The following is a 19553-nucleotide window of genomic DNA, read 5'->3' on the forward strand; positions in this document are numbered from 1 at the left end:
CCTGGTGTCTCATTTTACATCTGAAATAGACTACAAAATTCAGCTGCAGAGGTGATCTGGTTGATGGGAAGGGTCAGATGCAGCCCTACTCCCCCTTCTACACCACAGTGCCAGGAGCCAAGTCAGCAGATCAATCAGGGCAGGAAGTAGAGACGGCCTGCTACCCCGCAGAGGCTGCTCATCGAGAGGGAGGTCTGTGGGGGTCTGGAAATGCCCAAGTAGTAAAACAAAACTCCAGGGCACTGAGTCTCTAGAAGGGGGACAGGTATGGGCCAGTCACCAGCCGGCTGTTAGAAAGGAAAGCTAACTTGGAGTACTGTGTTCAGTTGCCCAAATGTGAAAATTGGCCCAAGAAAGATCTAGAATTCTAGAATTCATTCAACTGGATAGCTTTAAGTGCAACAAAACACTCCCCCCCCACCTTTTTTTTTTTTCAAAAGATGTTTTGAAGCTATTTGCTGGTGGTTCACACCTGTAATCCTAGCTACTGAAGATCTGAGGACGACGGTTCAAAGCCAGCCAGGGCAGGAAAGTCCATGAGACTCCCATCTCCAATAAACGACTCAGAAAAAGCCAGAAGTGGCACTGTGGCTCAAGTGGTAGAACACTAGCCTTGAGCACAAAGGTTCAGAGATGGCACCCAGGCCCTGGGTTCAAGCCCTAGGACCAGACCTCCCCTCAAAAAAAAAAAAAAAAAAAAAAAGATGCTTTTGAGTTTTTGTGGTGGGACTTTGGCACCAGGAGGTGATGGTATGATGTCACCAGGAGGTGATAGTATGTCACCAGGAGGTGATGGTATGATATCACTTATCTGCTTGTTGCCTCCATGCAGTATTGGTTATGAAAGGTCTTTTGCATTACTGAGTCGCTTGCTCTTCTGGCTCCATTCAGAACCCCAGGACTGCTCCAGCCTCTAGGGGAGGGATGCCACGTGTATCCAGCAGAGTTCAGGAGGCAGGGAGAACCACTAAGCAGCACTAGGCAGACCAACGCTGGCATCTGGGAGCCTCAGAGGGCCTTTTAATTCACTTCACAGTGATTGAGCATCCTTGGACACCTACAGAGTTGGGCACTGTGGGAAGCTGGGCCTGGCTCAAGCCATGGAAAAGTCATTGCAAATCTTACTGCCAGACAGTGTCTGTCCAGGACTAAGGACACTGGGGCATGGCTCCAAGTCCCACAAGGAATGCTGAAGAACTCTCCTGATTCACCACAGGATCTACCTAGGATGTGCTCTCAAGGACAAATGGCAGGCCAGTAGCTCAACATCAGCTCCTTTATAAGGAGCTGCTGGTTCTCTAAGACTTGGGGGGGGTGCAGAGACTGTAAGTGGGGGAGGGACCACATTAATAGGACAAAGGTGGACAAATGCAGCAATGGTAGTCACTAGACTCTACATTGAAAATGAACTATACAACTTGTGGATAGGATGGGAGGGGGAAAAATGGGAGAGCGCGAGGGAAGAAGTGACATTGTCCAAAAAGAAATGTACTTTTTTTTTTTGTCAATTGTGGGACTTGAATTCTGGGGCTGGGCACTGTCCCTGAGCTCTTCAGCTCAAGGCTAGCGCTCTACCACTTGAGCTACAGTGCCACTTCCTGTTTTCTGGTGGTTTATTGGAGATAAGATTTTCATGGAGGGGCTGGGAAGGTGGCTTAGTGGTAGAGTGCTTGCCTTGCATGCATGAGGCTCTGGGTTCAATTCCTCAGCACCACATAAGCAGAAAAAGCCAGAAGTGGCACTGTGGCTCAAGTGGTAGAATGCTAGCCTTGAGCTAAAGAGCTGAGAGATAGTACCCAGGCCCAGAGTTCAGGCCCATGACTGACAAAAATAAATAAATAAATAACAAAAACAAACAAACAACAAAAAAGATTTTCATGGACTTTCCTGCCCAGGCTGGCTTTGTACCATGATCCTCAGATCTCAGCCTCTTGAGTAGCTAGGATTACAGGTGTGAGCCACCAGCACCTGGCTAAGAAATGTATTCTTTACCTGACTTATGTAACTGTAACTCCTCTGTACACCTTTACATTTTTTTTTCTTTTTTTTTTTTTGGGTCCGGTTGTGGGGCCTGAACTCTGGGCCTGGGCGCTGTCCCTCAGCTCTTCAGCCCAAGGCTAGTGCTCTACCACTTGAGCCACAGCGCCACTTCTGGCTTTTTTTTTTTTTTGCTTATGTGGTGTTGAGGAATCGAACCCAGGGCCTCATGCGTTGCAAGGCAAGCGCTCTACCACTGAGCCACCTTCCCAGCCCCTCTGTACACCTTTACAATAACAATTTTTTTTTAATCGTATTTTTTTGTCTTTTATTTTTTGGTACTGGGGATCCAAACCAGGATGTTACACATGCTAGGGAGATGCTTTGCCAATGAGCTAAACTGCAGCCTCAATTTTTAAAAATTGAATAAAAGAAAAGCTTGGGGGGAGGCCTCCTACTCTGGTGGATACCAAAGCCCCCCATTACAAAGACTCCTAGCTCCCCTAGTCCTTCTGTGCAGACCCACATGAGACGTATTAGCTACTGGGCACACGTGACAGCAGACAACAAAAGGATGAGCATGAACTGGGTGGCTCACGTCTGTAATCCAAGCTACTGGGAGGCTGAGATCTGAGGATCATGTTTCAATGCCAGCCCAGGCAGGAAAGTCCATGAGAGTCTTTTTTTTTTGTCAGTCGTGGGGCTTAAACTCTGGGCTTGGGCGCTAACTCTCAGCTCTTCAGCTCAAGGCGAGTGCTCTACAGCTTGAGCCACAGCGCCACTTCCGGTTTTCTAGTGGTTTATTGGAGATAAGAGTCTCACGGTCTTTCCTGTCCGAGCTGGCTTTGAACTGAGATCCTCAGATCTCAGCCTACTGAGTAGCTAGGATTACAGGTGTGAGCCACCGGCGCCCGGCTCCATGAGACTCTTATCTCCAATTAACCATCAGAAAACTGAAAGTGGTGCTATGTTCAAAGTGGTAGAGAATTAGTCTTTATAAAGCTCAGGGACAAGGCCCAGACCTTGAGTTTAAGCTCCAACTAACAACAACAAAGGAACAAGCAGGTAAGAGATGCCATTTGTGTGACTGATAGAAGGGAAGAGGATTTATAGGAAGTAGGAAGAGTGAGAGATGACAGAAACAAAATGCATTTCAATTTGTCACAAAGCTGTGCAACACAGCATACCCCAAAAGTGGAATCTATCAGGGACCCATGTCTGGATAATCTAATGAGGCAGCTCTAGTGTGGATGGTCAGGGCTTCAAAGCAGTGTCTGCTTCAAGTCCCCATTCTGTCAATGATCTTTCACAGGGCACTGAATGTCTCTGCTACACCATGCAGATAAAGAAACATCGTTTAGCATGAGACACAGCACAATGAAGGCTGTTAATGAGTCATTGTTAGCCCAATTACCAGCTCATCCATTGTTGAGGTTGTGGGGTAGGTTGGGAAACACAGGGGGACAAGAGGGTCAGGGCAAGATGCCTGGGAAACTTCCCCTTTCAGGTCCCAGGCTAAGAAAATAAAGCTCAGGGATGCCTCTATTTTGAAAGAGAATTCCTCTGCATCTCCAAGTGGTCCTGTATCTGAGGAGGTGATCATGAGTGGAATCCAAGTCATGCATGCCACTTTCCCACCCCAAATGCTTCCACATCTCCAATGGAGGATAGCACAACCAATAAGGGCAGAGTGTATTTATGTGCAAGGCTAGGTAAAATGGGCCAGCTAGGAGTCCGGAGCAGGATCAGGAGGATCTGGCTTCCCATTGGCTGGTGTGACAGGATCTTCTTGTTGTTGTCTGATGTACTGATCCATCAGGGCAGTCAGCTGCACAGGCTGGTGCTGAAGCAGGGAATGGGTCTGGGCTACAAGAAGGGTAAGCCCTCCTACCAGTTCGCCCTGCAGCAGGGGTAGGCTGGGCAGCTTGGAGTAGTTGATGAAGCCTTGCCTGCTGAGGATGGTGTCATCAATGCAGCCACCTGGAAAAACACAGGGTCAGCTGGGACACTACAAATGCCTTTCTCCCTTGGAAACAAAGTCTCACTCTTAGGAATCCATACTCTATTGTCCTTCTCCCCTCCTAGCCTGTCCCAGAATCAGGGTTCCATTTATGCCCATCCACTGCCACTGTTAGAGATGGATAGAATCCTCTCTCCTAATTTGAAAATTTACATAACTCTGGTCCCACGTCCTCTAAAGTCAGAAATTCCGAAATTTTCTTTTCTTTTTTTTTTTTTTGTCGGTTGTGGGGCCTGGGCCTGGGCCTGGGCCTGGGTGCAGTCCCCCAGCTCTTCAGTTCAAGGCTAGTGCTCTACCACTTGAGCCACAGTGCCCACTCCCGGCTTTTTCTGCTTATGTGGTGCTGAGGAATCAAACTCAAGGGCCTCATGCATGCAAGGCAAGCACTCTACCACTAAGCCACCTTCCCAGGCCAGAAATTCCTAAATTTTCTTAAAGATAGGATCACAGGCCAGGTGCGGTGGCTCACTACTGTAATCCTAGCTACTCAAGAGGTTGAGATCTGAGGATCATGGTTCAAAGCCAGCCTAGGCAGGAAAGTCTGTGAGATTCTTCTCTCTCATAAACCACCTGAAAACAGGAAGTGGTGCTGTGGCTCAAGTGGTAGAGTGCTTGCCTTGAGCTGGAAAGCTGAGAGACAGTGCCCAGGCTCAGAGTTCAAGCTCCACAACTGACAAAAAAAAAGGATCACGGAGTAGGAAGAAACAGAGTTACTGTTTAATTTATAAAATTTCAGTTTTACAAGACTGAGTTATATAGATGAAAGGAGGTGATCATGGTTCAGGATTACAAATGTATCTAATACCACTCAAGAGTGAAAAGTGGCCAGGCACAGGTGGCTCATCCCTGTAATCCTAGCTACTCAGGAGACTAAGATCCAAGATTGGAGGTCTGAATCCAGCCCAGGCAAAAAAGTCTATGGGACTCTTATTTCCAATTAACCACCAAAAAGCAAGCAGTGGAGCTGTGGCTTAAATGGTAGAATGGTACCCTTGAACAAAAGAGCTAAGGAGGAGTGCCTGCAACACACACGCACATGCATGTGCATGCATATACACAGAGTTAAAAATGGTTTTGCGGGGCTGGGAAGGTAGCTCAGCGGTAGAGTGCATGCCTTGCAAGCATGAGGCCCTGGGTTCTATTCCTCAGCACCACATAAACAGAAAAAGCCGGAAGTGGTGCTGTGGCTCCAGTGGTAGAGCGCTAGCCTTGAGCTGAAGAGCTGAGGGACAGCGCCCAGGCCCAGAGTTCAGGCCCCATGACTGGCAAAAAATAAAAATAAAAAATAAAAAATAAAAAAAATGGTTTTGATGGCCGGGCACTGGGGGCTCACGCCTGTAATCCTAGCTACTCAAGAGGCTGAGATCTGAGGATCATGGTTCAAAGCCAGCCCAGGCAGGAAAGACCTTGAAACTCTTACCTCCAATAAACAACTCAAAAAAACCAGAAGTGATGCTGTGGCTCAAGTGGTAGAGTGCTAGCCTTGAGCTGAAGAGCTGAGGGACAGCACTCAGGCACAGAGTTCAAGACCCACGACCGACAAAAACAACAACAAAAAAAGTTCTGATGGTAAAGTTTACATCATATGTATTTTACAATAGAAAAATTAGAAAAGGGAGAATGAAGTATGTGGGAGGAAAGTATAAACACAGATTTCTATGAAATCTGGATGTCCTGGGGACATGGGCAGCACTTACCTGACAGTTTTATCATCACCAATGTCTAAGAATACTAGGCATTGTCCCTAAGCACCTTTTATTTGGATACTTGGTTTAAATACCTTCATCTGTGGAGTTTCAGCACCGAAAACTCTCTGGTGATAAGATTCCAGAGTTCTAAATTTCCCCTCCCCTACCCCAAAGCTCCTGCTCCGTCTTCCTGTCTCCAGAAATGACCAGAAGCAGGGAGACAAAACAGATACAGAGTCAGCCCAGCATGAGAGGAGGCCCTTCTCCAGGCTCTGTACTCACTGCACACTCCGTAACAGCCCTGCCGACCACAGTGCTGCTTACTCACCTAGCAATGGCAGGAAAGGCACAGTTTTTAAGATCCGCACCATCTCCTTGACCTTGGGCTCCTGACTGACCAGCAGCATATTATGACCCACAAAAAGGGGCAGCAGGTTTTGGTACTTAGAACCCTCCAGAAAAGGCTTCATAACCTGGGGTGGCAAAAAAGAATTTCTGATGGGGGACAGGTGGAAGAAGAACCACTCACCTTGTTCACAGGCTGAGGGTGCAAACCAAGGGGTCCTCTAGGCATCAGGTGAGAGGGTGGGAAATACCCCTCCCAGGGAGCAGAACAGAGCATGTCTGGAGGGCCTGGGGGCAGACAGGCCCTACCCCTACCTGATTGGGGAAGATCTTCATCAAGATGTTATGTTTTCGCAGCTGGTGACGAATGAGAATCTTGTCCTCTGCACTCATAGCTACATTCTGGCACACCGCAATCATTCGATTGTCTCGGAAAACTGCTGCTATCTCCTTACGAAGGAGGCGAATGAGGCCTGTCTCCTGAAGGCAGAAATGAATGGTGAAGGGGTGTCTGCTGTTTTTTCTCTTGGCATTGCTCACTTCTTGAAGTGTTAGGACTCTCTGTGATGCCCATATTTGAAACGTTGGAGAGCAAATAAGGCTGTGGGCCCCCAGACTCAGGGACTTGTTATAACTCCCACAATGCCCACTGTAACCTTTCCACTTTCATTAGCAAGTGGCAATATTCACAGCAGCGTTTTCAAACCTGGGAATTCTTGCTTCTCCCCAAACAGGTCACCCAGCTGCACTGGTCAATACTGTTTGAGGGTGATATTGTGGAATTATTTCAATTACCCATCTGGTGCTGTTCTCACATTGAATTATTTTTCCAGTTATAAATACAAGATAGGGCCAGACACTGGTGGCTCATACCTGTAACCCTAGGAGGCTGTAATTAGGATGGTGAGATGGGGGGATCATGGTTCAAAGCCAACCCCGTGAGATTCTTATCTCTAATAAACTATTCAGAAAAAGCCAGAAGTGGGATGCTGTGCCTCAAATGGTAAACACTAGCCTTGAACACAAAGAATTCAGGGACAGTACTCGGGCCCTGAGTTCAAGCTCAAGGATCAGCAAAAAAATTTAAAAAAAAAATTTTTTTTTTTTGGGTCCAGTCATGGGGCCTCAACTTTGGGCCTGGGCGCGGTCCTTCAGCTCTTCAGCTCAAGGCTAGCACTCTACCACTTGAGCCACAGTGCCATTTCCAGCTGTTTTTTTTTTTTTCTGCTTATGTGGTGCTGAGGAATTGAACCCAGGGCCTCAGGCATGCAAGGCAATTGCTCTACCACTGAGTCACCTTCCCAGCCATAAAAAAATTAAATTTTAACTAAATAAATAAAAGAAAGAGCTAAGGTGTAGTTCATGGTGAGTGCTTAGTGTATATGAGAACCTGGGTTTCAGCTCTCTTTAGCACAAAAACAGAAAGGAAGGAAGGAAGGAAGGAAAATACAAGATAACTTTTAGAAGTTTGGACTTACAAGTGAATCATTGGCCAGGCACTGGTGCTCAGGCCTGCAATCCTAGTTACTCAAGAGGCCGATATCTGGACTGGGAAGGTGGCTCAGCGGTAGACTGCTTGCCTTGTATGCATGAGGTCCTGGGTTCGATTCCTCAGCACCATATAAGCAGAAAAACTGGAAGTGGCGCTGTGGCTCAAAGTGGTAGAGTGCTAGCCTTGAGCTGAAGAGCTGAGGGACAGTGCCCAGGCCCAGAGTTCAGGCCCCATGACTGACCAAAAAAAAAAAAAAGAGAGAGAGAGACTGAGGTCTGATCGAGGTTCAAAGCCAGCCTGGGCAGGAAAATTCTTGAGACTCTTATCTCCAATCACCAGGAAACGGGGAGTGGCGCTGTGGTTCAAAGTGCCTTGAGTAAATAAGAACTCAGGGGGGACTAGGAATATGGCTTAGTGGTAGGGTACTTGCCTAGCATGCATGAAACCCTGGGTTCGATTCCTCAGTACCCCATAAACAGAAACTCCTATCTTCCATTACCCACACAAAATCCCCAAGTGGAACTGTGCCTCAAAGTCCTAGAGTACTAGACTTGAGGAAAAGAGCTCAGGGACAGAGCCCAAGCCCTGAGTTCAAGACCCATCACAGACAATAAATAAATAAAGTTACTATGGCTTGAAGTCCTACTTCACTGGAAGAAAAAAATCTTTTGTGTGTGTGTGTCTTTTATTTGGTTTTATGTATGAGATAGGGTCTCACTATATTTCAGGCTGGCCTCAAACTTGCTGTATAACAATAGATTGGCTTCAAAACTGGTGTTATCGGGCTGGGAAGGTGCTCAGGGGTCGAGCGCTTGCCTTGCATGCACGAGGCCCTGGGTTCGATTCCTCAGCACCACATAAACAGAAAAAAAAAAGCCGGAAGTGATGCTGTGGCTCAAGTAGTAGAGTGCTAGCCTTGAGCTGAAGAGCTCAGGGACAGCACCCAGGCCCAGAGTTGAGGCCCCACTACCCGGATCCAAAAACAAACAAACAAACAAAAAACAAAACAAAAACTGGTGTTATCTGGCCTCAGCCCCTGAACACTGGGATTACAGGCATGTACCATCACACCCAGCAAAAGATTATTTATTTATTTATGCTGGTTGGTTGGTTGTGGGGCTTGAACTCAGGGCCTGGCTATTGTCCCTGAGCTCTTCAGCTCAAGCTAAGCACTCTACTACTTAAGCTACAGTGCCACTTCTGGTTTTCTGATTGTTTATTGGAGAAGAGTCTCACGGACTTTGCTGCCCTGGCTGGCTTTGAACTATGATCCTCAGATCTCAGCCTCCCAACTAGCTAGGATTACAGGTGTGAGCCACCAGCACCGGAGATTATTTTACCATCCCAGCACTAAGTGATATGCATCCAGTCTCCTTACCTCCTTTGGAGGGCTGGGGGGAGGTGGCAGGCATCTTGGGTTGATGGCAAGTTTGGGGGGAATATATTCAGTCACAGCCATCAGCTTCTGCCGCTGAAAGTGCATGACACGCCAGTGGCGGGTTACTGCCTTGGAGCCATAGCGCACAGGCTGGAGGGTGGGCAGCAGGCCTAGGTGGGGAGACAAGCCACATAGTGAGATGCAGCCTCTTGAAGACCCTAGATAATATACTCTGACAATAGTCAAAAATAGAACAAAGAATTGCCTGACAGAGCAGGCTGTCAGTGGCTCAAGCCTGTAATCCTAGCTACTCAGGAGGCTGAGATCTGAAGATTGTGGTTCAATGCCAGCCTGGGCAAGAAAGGCCATGAAACTTTTTTGTTTTTTTGGTCATGGGGCTTGAACTCTGGGCCTGGGCACTGTCCCTCAGCAATTCAGCTCAAGGCCAGCACTCTACCACTTGAGCTACAGTGCCACTTCCAGTTTTCTGATTGTTTATTGGAGAAGAGTCTCACGGACTTTGCTGCCCTGGCTGGCTTTGAACCATGATCCTCAGATCTCAGCCTCCTGAGTAGCTAGGATGACAGGCATGAGCCACTGGCACTCGGCTCCATGAGAATCTTACCTCCAAAGAACCACCAGAAAACTGTAAGTAGCACTGTGGCTCAAAATGGAAGAGCACCAGCCTTAAGCAAAAGAGCACAGGAACAGTGCCCAGGCCCTGCATTCAAGCCCCACGGCAGATAAAAAATAAATAGAAATAAAAAAAATTTTTAAAAGTATTGCCTGACAGAAATCCTGAATTGTTTCTTCTCATTCTAGTGGATGACCTTAGATCAGTTGCTTGATTCCTAGAGGCTCCCATTTCTCTAGTTCTTTTTTTATTTCTTAATGTGCAGAGATGAGATTAAAAAGGAAAAAAAAAATGAGCACAAGGGCTTCAGGCTGTGTCTCAAGTGGTAGAGCACCAGTTGCCAGCAAAAAAGCTGAAAAAGTAAAAGGTCTTGTGTTCCAGCCCTGGTATTGGGGGAAAAAGGATTTTTAATTCATTATTCAAACTGGGAGAGTGGGCTGCAAACCTTTCCTTTTTCTTTCTTTTTTTTGCTAGTACAGAGGTTTGAACTCAAGGCCTCCTGCTTGCTCAGCTGGTGCTCTGCCACATCTCGTCTGGCTGTTTGCCGGTCATTTGGAAATAGACATTATTGGACTTTCTTACCCAGGCTGCCTTCTAAACACAATCTTCTACATCTCAAGCGTCAGCCATTAGTGCCTCTCACAAATCTATTCTTTTCTGTTGTCAGTCCTGGGGCTTGAACTTAGGGCTGGGGCACTGTACCTGAGCTTCTTTTGCTCAAGCCTACCACTCTACCACTTGAGCCAGTGCTACTTCTGGCTTTTTCTGTTTATGGTACGGAAGAATAAAACCTAGGACCTCACACATGCTAAGAAAGCACTCTACCAGTAAGCCACATTCACAGCCACAAATCTTTTCTTTTCTTTTTTTTTTGAACTCTGGGCTTGGGCGCTGTCCTTGCACTCTTCAGCTCAAGGCAAGCGCTCTACTGCTTAAGCCACAGCCCCACTTCTGGTTTTCTAGTGGTTTATTGAAGAGTCTCACGGACTTTGCTGCCCAGGCTGGCTTTGAACCGCAATCCTCAGATCTCAGCCCCCTGAGTAGCTAGGATTACAGGCGTGAGCCACTGGCGCCCTGCTACAAATCTTTTCTTTCTTTCTTTTTTTATTTTGGGTCCGGTTGTGGGGCCTGAACTCTGGGCCTGGGCGCTGTCCCTCAGCTCTTCAGCTCAAGACTAGTGTTCTACCACTTGAGCCACAACGCCACTTCCGGTTTTTTTCTTTTTGCTTATGTGGTGCTGAGGAATTGAACCCAGGGCCTCATGCATGCAAGGCAAGCGCTCTACCACTGAGCCACCTTCCCAGCCCCTACAAATCTTTTCTTAAATGATTGAATTCTAAATATTTTGAGTTTGAGAGCTCAATTCTGCCAAAAGCAGTCACAGACAATATATATGCAGATGAGACTATGTTTCAATGAAACTTTATTTATATAACAGTGACCATGAACTGGGGGAATGTTGCTTAGTGTTAGAGGACATCCCTATCACTGAAAAAAAAAAAAGCAAAAGACAAAAACAAACAGTGGTCCCTGGTTTAAGCCAGTGGTTCTGAAGTACAGTCACCCCAATCCAGCCAGCAATATCAGCATCATATGGAAACCTGTAAAAAATACAAATTCTCCCCCATGCTTGTTGTTCACGCCTGTAATTTTAGCTACTTGGGAAGCTGAGCTCTGAAGGATGGCAGATTGATGCCAGTCCCAGGCTAGAAAAGGAGGGGGCTGGGAATGCTTAGTGGTAGAGTGCTTGCCTAGCATGCATGAGGCCCTGGGTTCGATACCTCAGGATCACATAAACAAAAACAAAAATGCTGAGTGAGAGCTATACTGCTTGGAGCTTTGTACCAGCCCAAAACAAAACTAACAAAAAATTCAAAAGCAACAACAAACAAGCCAAAAACAGCACTAGATGCCTAACAAGCATAAAAGCCCTGGGTTCCAATAGTTACCATCAAAATCAATCAATCAATAAATTACAAATTCTCATGCCTCGTGTCCTAGACCTGAGGAGTCAGAAACTCATGGGGAGGAGGGTACAAAAACATTGTTCAATAAGCTCCTTCCAACTCCAACAAAGCTTACACGTGCAAACGTTTGCTCCTATGACTTGAAAAACTTGCTACACCACCCTCACAGCTCTCCCAACCAAGTCTCTCTACACTGTTTTCTTGTGGACTGGCAATGCTTGAGATTATCCTTGAGGAAAGCAAGGAGAGGCTCAAACACTGGGACAAAATGACCCCGTTCGTCTTCGCAACAAGGACTAAGACAGGAGAGTCTCAAGGCTCTAATGACCAGAGTGCCTGGAGAACTGCTGGGCAAGAGGTGGCCACCCAGCTTTTACAAGCAGGTATGGGATCAGGCGGAATTGCGTCCTTCCTTGCCCAGTTACCGAACTGATCCCAAACCCAGTTCCCTATCTGTAAAGAGGCAGGGATAATGCCTTCCTCGCGGTGTTCTTGAAAACACAAATAAGGAGGCACATATAAACCATTCATCGGAATCCCTAGCCTATAGTAAATGCTCAAATTCATTCGTTCAACAGCTACTGCATGCCTACTAAGGTCGGGCACCATGCCACCTACTGGCTATACTGAATGGAGCATGGTCTCGGTAGTGGTAGGGATCCCCGGGAGCCGAGGTCAGAGATTACAGGAGGGGGTGAGAAGTAGGGGAGAGAAGAAGTGCAAGCAGGTCTCGGGCCGCCCCTTACCCGCCAGGGGCAGGAGCTCCCCGCTCAGCTTCATAGCCACGGCCGCAGCCATCGCTACCGGAAGAACGGCGACGGAAGCCGAGAGGAGACGGAAGTCGCTAAGGATTGTGGGAGCAGCCATCCTGTCGCGGGAGGCGGATCTCACGATGGGGCCGTGACACGCATGCGCCGAGCAGGACCAGTAAAACTTGCCTTTCCACCCTCCCCGGCCGGCGACCTGGCGTCCGGTCGCTTAGCAACCACGCGGGACTCCCTAGGAGTCGCTTAACCCTCCAGCCTTCAACACCTCGGTGAACGACTAGCACAGCCTCTCTACTTCGACTCACTTCTGTCGTCGACCCCATTCGAAAACTAGTTGTTCGGAATCAACTCCTTTCCCTTGTCTCCTAGGTCTGGGCTTGTCTCTCCTGGGTTCCGCCATCCCGCGGGGCCTACCGACTCCCGCCTCAGGCTTGCCGCCGTTTACTTTAGATCATGCTTGGAGGTGAGTAGGGAGGAGGGTTGGTGGGTTCAACAGTTGGCAAATGGCGATGGCAGGCCTCCAAGGAGGAAGGAGGGTGACAATCGGCCTCGCCATGTCACAGCTAACCGGGCTCCCAGTCCCGAGGAAGAGGGTGTCTGCATCACCGAAGCCCTTATCACCAAGCGGAACATGAACTTTCTTGAGGATGAGGACCTGTCCGAGAAGATGTGAGTGCTGGAGACGCGAGGGTGCTGGAAACACACGCATGACTATTTCTCTGCGCTCTCCTGATCTGTCAGCTTATTTGTGTGCGTGTGTGTCTCGCTAATTACTGTACACTACAATCACTGGCAATGTCCAATTGACTTTTCCCTCCTCAAAGATCACTCTTTTTTAAGCAGGATGTAGTGGTACAAGCCTTTACTCCCAGGACTCAGGAAGCTGAGGTAGGATTAGGAATTCCAAGCCAGACTGAGTTGCATAGAGGCCAGCCTGGGCTCTGAATATATATATTCAGTTGGGGGGCTCGAACTCTGGGTCTGGGCTCTGTCCCTTGGCTCTTCAGCTCAAGGCTAGCGCTCTAGTGCTTGAGCTGCAGTGCCATTTCCTGGTTTCTGAGTGGTTTACTGGAAGTAAGAGTCTCATGGGCTTTCCTGCCCAACTGGCTTTAAACAGTGATCCTCAGATCTCAGCCTCATGAGTAGCTAGGATTATAGGCCTGAGTCACCCGTTCCCGGCTAAGATCTTGTCTTAAATTAAAAAGAAAATTCTCTTTTTTCCCAGCCTCACTCACCTGCCTTAGATAATTGTTACCACTTCGCTGCCCAACAAACTCTTGTCTCCCTGTCTCCATTCTAGTCTCCCTATAGTGTTGCTGAAATGGTTCTACAAACAACAAATCTGATCAGGCATTCCCTGATTCTCCTCTCTGTTACTTCCAGAATGAAATTTAAATGCCTTATGAAGGTAGCCTCCATCTTTTCATCCTTATTTCCAGGCATCCCTAACCAGTGTGCAATTTCTTACAAGTTCTCCCCATTTGGACTTATTGGGCTTATTGGAAATGAAGAGTCTAGCTGGGCTAAACTCGTCACAACATGTGGCTCAAGTTTGTAATCCTAGCTACTCAGGAGGTGAGATCTAAAGATCTAAAGATCATGGTTCTTTGAACCGAACCCAGCATACAAAACTGTGAGATTCTTGTCTACAACCAGCCTTGAGTGGGAAAAGATAAGTGAGAATGTAAGCCCTGAGTTCAGGCCCCAGTGTCAGCCCAAAAAGAAAAAAACAAGCTGTCATGGGGCTGGGAAGATGGCTCAGTGGTAGAGTGCTTGCCTTGTAAGCATGAGGCCCTGGGTTCTATTCCTCAGCACCATATAAGCAGAAAAAGCTGGAAGTGGTGCTGTGGCTCAAGTGGTAGAGTGCAAGCCTTGAGCTGAAGAGCTGAGGGACAGCGCCCAGGTCCAGAGTTCAGGCCCCACTACCAACCAAAAAAAAAAAAAAAAAAAGTCATCATCAAGACTATTCAACCGTCTATCTGTCCTTAAAATACTTTTCCGCTTCCTCCTCTTCCTCTCTCCCTCCAGTCTTCTCTGCTGAGACCCCAAAATGGGCTCTGTTACACACTCTGCCCACTCTTCTCCAGATTTAACAACCTTGCTGAACTGCAGACTGTCCGCTTGGACCGGGAGGGGATTACCACCATCAAAAACTTAGAGGGGCTCCAAAATATTCACAGCCTCTATCTGCAAGAGGTAAGGTCTTGTTCCCAGCTTTTCCTCTCCCCCCATTCCCTGTTGATTGAGGCTGTCTAATGTGAAAGTAGCCAAATGGGTCATTTTGTGTAATTCATGGTGTTTGGGTAGGATGTCCTTTAAATTAGTTCCACATGATTGGGTAAGTCGGAATTGAAATAGTGATCTTCCAAAAGGGATTCTTGTCTTTGTTGTGTTGCTGTCACTGTTGTTTTTCAGACAGGATCTCACTATATATCCCGTGTTGGCTTCCAATTCAAGATCCTCCTGTCTTCACCTGAGAAGTGATGGGAAAACAAGTGTGCACCACAGTACCAGGATGAGTCACTATTCTTTAGGCAGACACTAAGCCTTTCAAATTACACAGCTCAAGCCTATTTCCTGTTTTGAAGATGATTCCTCTACACCTTTCAGATCCTTGAAGGCTATGTGGTGTGGTAGCTGTATGATCTTCAGGTTGAATATACCCAGATCCCTTAAACTTTCCCCCACAGAAACTTTACATATTAAGTTGACATATGTTCATTGTGGCTGAGTGCAGTGGCACAAACCTATCATCCCAGGCTACAATAGCTGGGTATGGTAGCATGTGCCTGTCATCCCAGCAATTCCAGAAAGCACCAATAGGAGGATCACAGTCCAGACCAGCCTGGACATAATGTGAGACCCTATCTTGAAAATAAGTAACACATATAAGAGCACAAAGCTCCAGTTCAAGTCTCAGAACCATAGTGGCAAGAATAAAAGAGAAGCTGGGCGCTGGTGGCTCACGCCTGTAATCCTAGCTACTCAGGAGGCTGAGATCTGAGGATCGCGGTTCAAAGCCAGCCCAGGCAGGAGAGACCGTGAGACTCCTATCTCCAATAAACCACCAGAAAACCGGAAGTGGCGCTGTAGCTCAAGTGGTAGAGCGCTCGCCTTGAGCTGAAGAGCTGAGGGACAGCACCCAGGCCCAGAGGTCAAGCCCCACAACCGACAAAAAAAAAAAAAAAAGAATAAAATAATAAAAGAGAAAGAGAGAGAACAAATGAAAGAAAAAAAGAAGGAAGAGAGAAAAGAAGGAAGAAAGGAATGAAGGAGAAGAAAGGAAGAAGGAAGGAAAGAAGGAAGAAAGAAAGGAAAGAAGGAAGGAAGGAAGGAAAGAAAGAAAAGAAAAAGAAAGAAAGAAGGAAGGAAAATTAAGAAAAGAACTAGTGTGCTGGTGGTTCACACCTGGAATCCTAGCTACTCAGGAGACTGAGATCTGAGGATGGAAGTTCAAAGCCAGCCCAGGCAAGAAAGTCTGTGAGATTCTTATCTCCAGTTAACCACCAGAAACGAAGTGGCGCTGGCTCAAAGTGTAGAGCACTAGCCTTGAGCTGAAAAGCTCAGGGACAGTGCCCAGGCCCAGAGTTCAAGCCCCATGACCAACAACAGCAACAAAAAAAAAAACTAATGTGAAAAGGGGCTGCAGAGTGGCTCAAGTCATAGAATGCCTCCTAGCATCACAAAGCCCTGGGTTAAAACTCTAGTACTACTAAAAAGTATTATATGTATATAAAACACACACACATTCATTGTTCCCTCAGAACATATAAGCCTTTGGTTTCCTTCCCTGATTCCCAGGTCTCTCTTTGGTCGCACCATTTTAGCCGGCCTCATTTATACCATTAGCCACTGACCACTCCAACCAGGAATGGGTGATCATTCTCAATGTTTGACATCTCCAGCTGTGAAGGTGGACATGCTGGTAGCACATACCTGCAGGCCCAGTTAGTAGGGAAACAGGATGGTGCTCTGAGCCTAGCCCATGCCAATGTATGAGACACTATCTGAAAAACTAAGAGCAAAAAGACTTTAGTGTGTCTCAAGAGGTAGTCCATGGAGCCCTAAATTTAATCTCCAGTATCACCAAAACAAGTAGGCATGGTCTGGAGGTTTTCCCCTTAAAGGGCTTCTCACCCAGCTGACTTCAGCTTGGTCTCCTCCCCTCGCTTCCTTCTGCAGAATAAGATCCAGCGCATTGAGAATCTGGCGTGCATCCCCTCCTTGCGGTATGTGGTGCCAAGGCTTGGGTGGGGAAGAAGTAAGGAGTAGGTGTGGGAAACCTGGCAATCTCTAACAACTGCTCAGAGTTCCCCCAGCCTGGCCCCTTATCCCATAAGGACCCAGCAAGCCTGCCCCAAAGAACATGTATTCACAGTCATCCAGCCGCCTAGGCCAGCGACCCAGGACCCTGCATTGTATCCCCGCCCTTCCTCCAGCCATCCCACGATTCACTTGTATCTCTGTCTCGTTTCCTCCCCCTATAGCTTCCTGTCTCTGGCAGGCAACCAAATCAGGCAAGTGGAAAACCTCCTTGACCTCCCATATCTCCAGTTTCTGGACCTCTCTGAGAACCTGATAGAAACACTGAAGCTGGGTAAGAACGCCCTGGCCCCAGCTCACTGACCATGACCTGTGTGGCGGCCTCCCTGCCCCCTGCCTCCACGTCCCCATGCCTGCACTCCCCACCCTGCTCTCCGACTCACGTACAAACTTCCGAGAGCTAGTCTAAGAACCTCACTTCTCTCTGCTGTGCAGATGAGCTCCCCCAGAGCCTTCTCATCTTCAACCTGACTGGAAACCAGTGCACCGAAAAGGAGGGTTACAGGTGAGGAGGGACTGAAGGTAGAACATACACCTGCCGGCCACACCTCTCCCTCGGCTTGCAAACCTGGCAGCCCACGACCCCTTCTCCACACCCCCACAGTCCATTCCTGACAGCCCACTAGGGCCAGCCCTAAGCCCATCCCCTAGTCTGGGATCTGCACGCCCGGGCGTGGGTGCTGTGGCCCATGTTGTTGTGTCTCCCAGGTTCCACACTGGAGGCCCCCTCCTGGGTAGCTCTCTTCTTTCTGTCCTGCAGGGAGATGGTACTAGAAGCTCTGCCTCTACTCCTGGACCTGGACAAGCAGCCTGTGTTGGAGCGCTGGATCTCAGATGATGAGGATAAGGCCTCAAGCGATGAAGACGAGTTCCCTGAGCTGAGTGGCCCATTCCGTACAGAGCGAGGTGACTCTGTTGTCCGAAGGCTTGTAGTGCCCCCAAGGTCAGGCCTGGGGGGAAAGCTAAGATAGCAGGGATGTCTGGGGAGAGATTCCTAAGCCCAGCCAGCACCTGGGCCAGAAGTGGTGGACAGTACCCACCAGGTACATCTCGGGCATGTAGGAGGCTCATCCCAGTTGGAGGATGAGGGAGCCGGCCCTCTTGCTGAGCCCCGGGCTCCATGGTCCACCCCACCTTTCCTAGGCTTCTTCACAGAGCTGGAGAAGGACATGAGCAAGAACCAGGAGCGCAGACAGAAGGCTGCCCTGTCAGAACACATTCTGAGGATGGAAATCCAGCCTACCCTCACCGACCTGTCCCTGCTGCCTGGGGCGCCCATGACAGGGGACAGCCTCCCTTCTGTCACTACAGAGCCGGGGAAGGAGCCCCTCCCAGAAGCTGTCACCTCACCTTCAGCCTCCTCTCTCACCAGGAAACCATACAGGCTCTTTCGTAAGGGCCAGAAAAGCTCCAGCCAAGCAGAAACGGGGGCCTTGGGGGCCTCTCAGGTTGGGCCGCTCAGCACAACTAAAACTGTGACCAAAAGAACCAACAAGTGAAGCACAAACTCTACTCTCTCTCCCTCTCTCTCCCTCCCTCTCCCTCTCCCCCCGCCCTCACACAGGAGTGAAGCCCCTCTTGTGCAGACCCCTCCCCAAATAAAGGATCTCTAGGCTTGTAATTCCTTTCTGGCTACATGGGTGCATTTCAGGGGAAGGATAGTAATACAGGCATCAGGAAACAGGAAAAAAAAAAAAAAAGCTTTGATAAAAAGCCTGATTCTAAACCAGGCACCAGTGGCTCGCTCCTGTAATCCCACTCAGAAGGCTGAGATCTGAGGATCGTGGTTCAAAGCCAGCCCAGGTAGGAAAGCCCATGAGACTCTTATCTCCAATTAACCACCAGACAAATAGTGGCACTGTGGCTCAAGTGGTAGAGCGCTCGCCTTGAGCTGAAGAGCTGAGGGACAGCGCCCAGGCCCAGAGTTTAAGCCCCACAACTGACCAAAATAAATAAGAAAAAAAGCTTTGATTAAAAAGCTTGATTCTAAACAAGCTCCCAATCTTTCAGGAATGACTCAAAGGGCTGGCATTCCTCCAGTTCCCTAGTTGGCTTCCTGGCTCCTGAGTGGGCAGGAAGCAGGCATCACCGCAGAGAGGATTCTTTTCCCTGGGGCACATTTCACTGCCAACCCAAGGAGAATGTTCTTCCCAGGTCCAAGCCAAGGACCTGCAGTCTTAATTGTCCCCACACAGTAGTCAGCCCCCGGGCAAGACATGATCTTTGGTGTTTGTGTATATTACATAGAGTTAGTGACACGCCTTTCCTGTGCTCCCAGCCCCTTCACCACCATACAGTTATGAGGCTAACCAGAAAAGCTGGTGGCTCATGCCTGTAGCTACTCAGGAGGCTGAGATTTGAGGATCAAGATTTGAAATTGGGCTGGAAGGTGGCTCAGTTGTAGAGTGCTTGTCTCGCATGCATGACGCCCTGGGTTCGATTCCTCAGCACTACATAAGCAGAAAAAGCCAGAAGTGGTGCTATGGCTCAAGTGGTAGAGTGCTAGCCTTGAGCGGAAAAGCTAAGGCCTAGAGTTCAAGCCCCATGACCAGCAAAAAAAAAAGATTTGAAATCAGTGCAGGCAGAAAAGTACATGAGACACTTACCTCCAGTTAACCATGACAAATACAGAAGTGGAGGTATGGCTTGAGTGGTAGAGTGCTAGCCTTGAGTGAAAAAGCCACATGAGAGTGTGAGGCCCTGAGTTCAAGGCCCAGTACCAGAACACACACAAAATAAGTTCAGGGTCAGCCTGCACTACATCCCTAGACACTGTCTTTAAAAAGAGAAGGATCCAAGCTGGGCGCCGGTGGCTCATGTCTGTAATCCTAGCTTCTCAGGAGGCTGAAATCTGGGCTGAAAGCCAGCCAGGGCAGAAAAGTCCATGAGACTTTTATCTCCAATAAACCGCCAGAAAATCAGAAGTGCAGCTGTAGCTCAAGTGGTAGAGGGCTAGCCTTGA

At 48.3% G+C, this 19553-nt stretch overlaps 2 protein-coding genes across 3 annotated transcripts; one reads left to right on the forward strand and one right to left on the reverse strand.

The window, feature by feature from the left end:
- Positions 1-3657: 3657 nt before the first annotated feature.
- Positions 3658-12317, reverse strand: Mrpl10 (mitochondrial ribosomal protein L10). Of its 2 annotated transcripts, XM_070028216.1 has the most exons (5): positions 12248-12314; positions 8901-9070; positions 6346-6510; positions 6014-6158; positions 3658-3957 (listed from the first exon to the last, which is right to left on the reverse strand). In XM_070028216.1, the coding sequence occupies exons 1-5, from the start codon at positions 12297-12299 to the stop codon at positions 3704-3706; spliced, it is 786 nt and encodes a 261-aa protein (XP_069884317.1). In that variant the 5' UTR covers positions 12300-12314; the 3' UTR covers positions 3658-3703. The 2 variants fall into 2 exon arrangements, with proteins under 2 accessions (XP_069884317.1, XP_069884318.1); XM_070028217.1 differs by lacking the exon at positions 8901-9070 and having other exon boundaries at positions 12248-12317.
- A 53-nt stretch (positions 12318-12370) lies between these two features.
- On the forward strand, positions 12371-18212 carry Lrrc46 (leucine rich repeat containing 46). The gene is made up of 9 exons (XM_070028215.1): positions 12371-12537; positions 12638-12731; positions 12832-12937; positions 14356-14464; positions 16451-16497; positions 16756-16865; positions 17027-17096; positions 17352-17497; positions 17735-18212. The coding sequence occupies exons 2-9, from the start codon at positions 12722-12724 to the stop codon at positions 18088-18090; spliced, it is 954 nt and encodes a 317-aa protein (XP_069884316.1). The 5' UTR covers positions 12371-12537; positions 12638-12721; the 3' UTR covers positions 18091-18212.
- Positions 18213-19553: the final 1341 nt, after the last annotated feature.

The sequence above is a fragment of the Dipodomys merriami genome, unplaced genomic scaffold, assembly GCF_024711535.1.
Source record: "Dipodomys merriami isolate MVZ:Mamm:240054 unplaced genomic scaffold, mDipMer1.0.p SCAF_19, whole genome shotgun sequence".
Classification (NCBI taxonomy): Eukaryota; Metazoa; Chordata; class Mammalia; order Rodentia; family Heteromyidae; genus Dipodomys; species Dipodomys merriami.

Bases quoted from the DNA above. Each gene is read 5' to 3' on its own strand.
- Mrpl10 (XM_070028216.1), bottom strand. From the start codon at position 12,299: ATGGCTGCGGCCGTGGCTATGAAGCTGAGCGGGGAGCTCCTGCCCCTG. The intron at 6,511-8,900 runs GTAAGGAGACTG...TTCTGCCTTCAG, and splicing joins CCCCCAGCCCTCCAAAGGAG to GAGACAGGCCTCATTCGCCT. The intron at 6,159-6,345 runs GTAGGGGTAGGG...TTGCCACCCCAG, and splicing joins TGAAGATCTTCCCCAATCAG to GTTATGAAGCCTTTTCTGGA.
- Lrrc46 (XM_070028215.1), top strand. The intron at 12,938-14,355 runs GTGAGTGCTGGA...ACTCTTCTCCAG, and splicing joins GAGGACCTGTCCGAGAAGAT to ATTTAACAACCTTGCTGAAC. The intron at 16,866-17,026 runs GTAAGAACGCCC...TCTGCTGTGCAG, and splicing joins GATAGAAACACTGAAGCTGG to ATGAGCTCCCCCAGAGCCTT.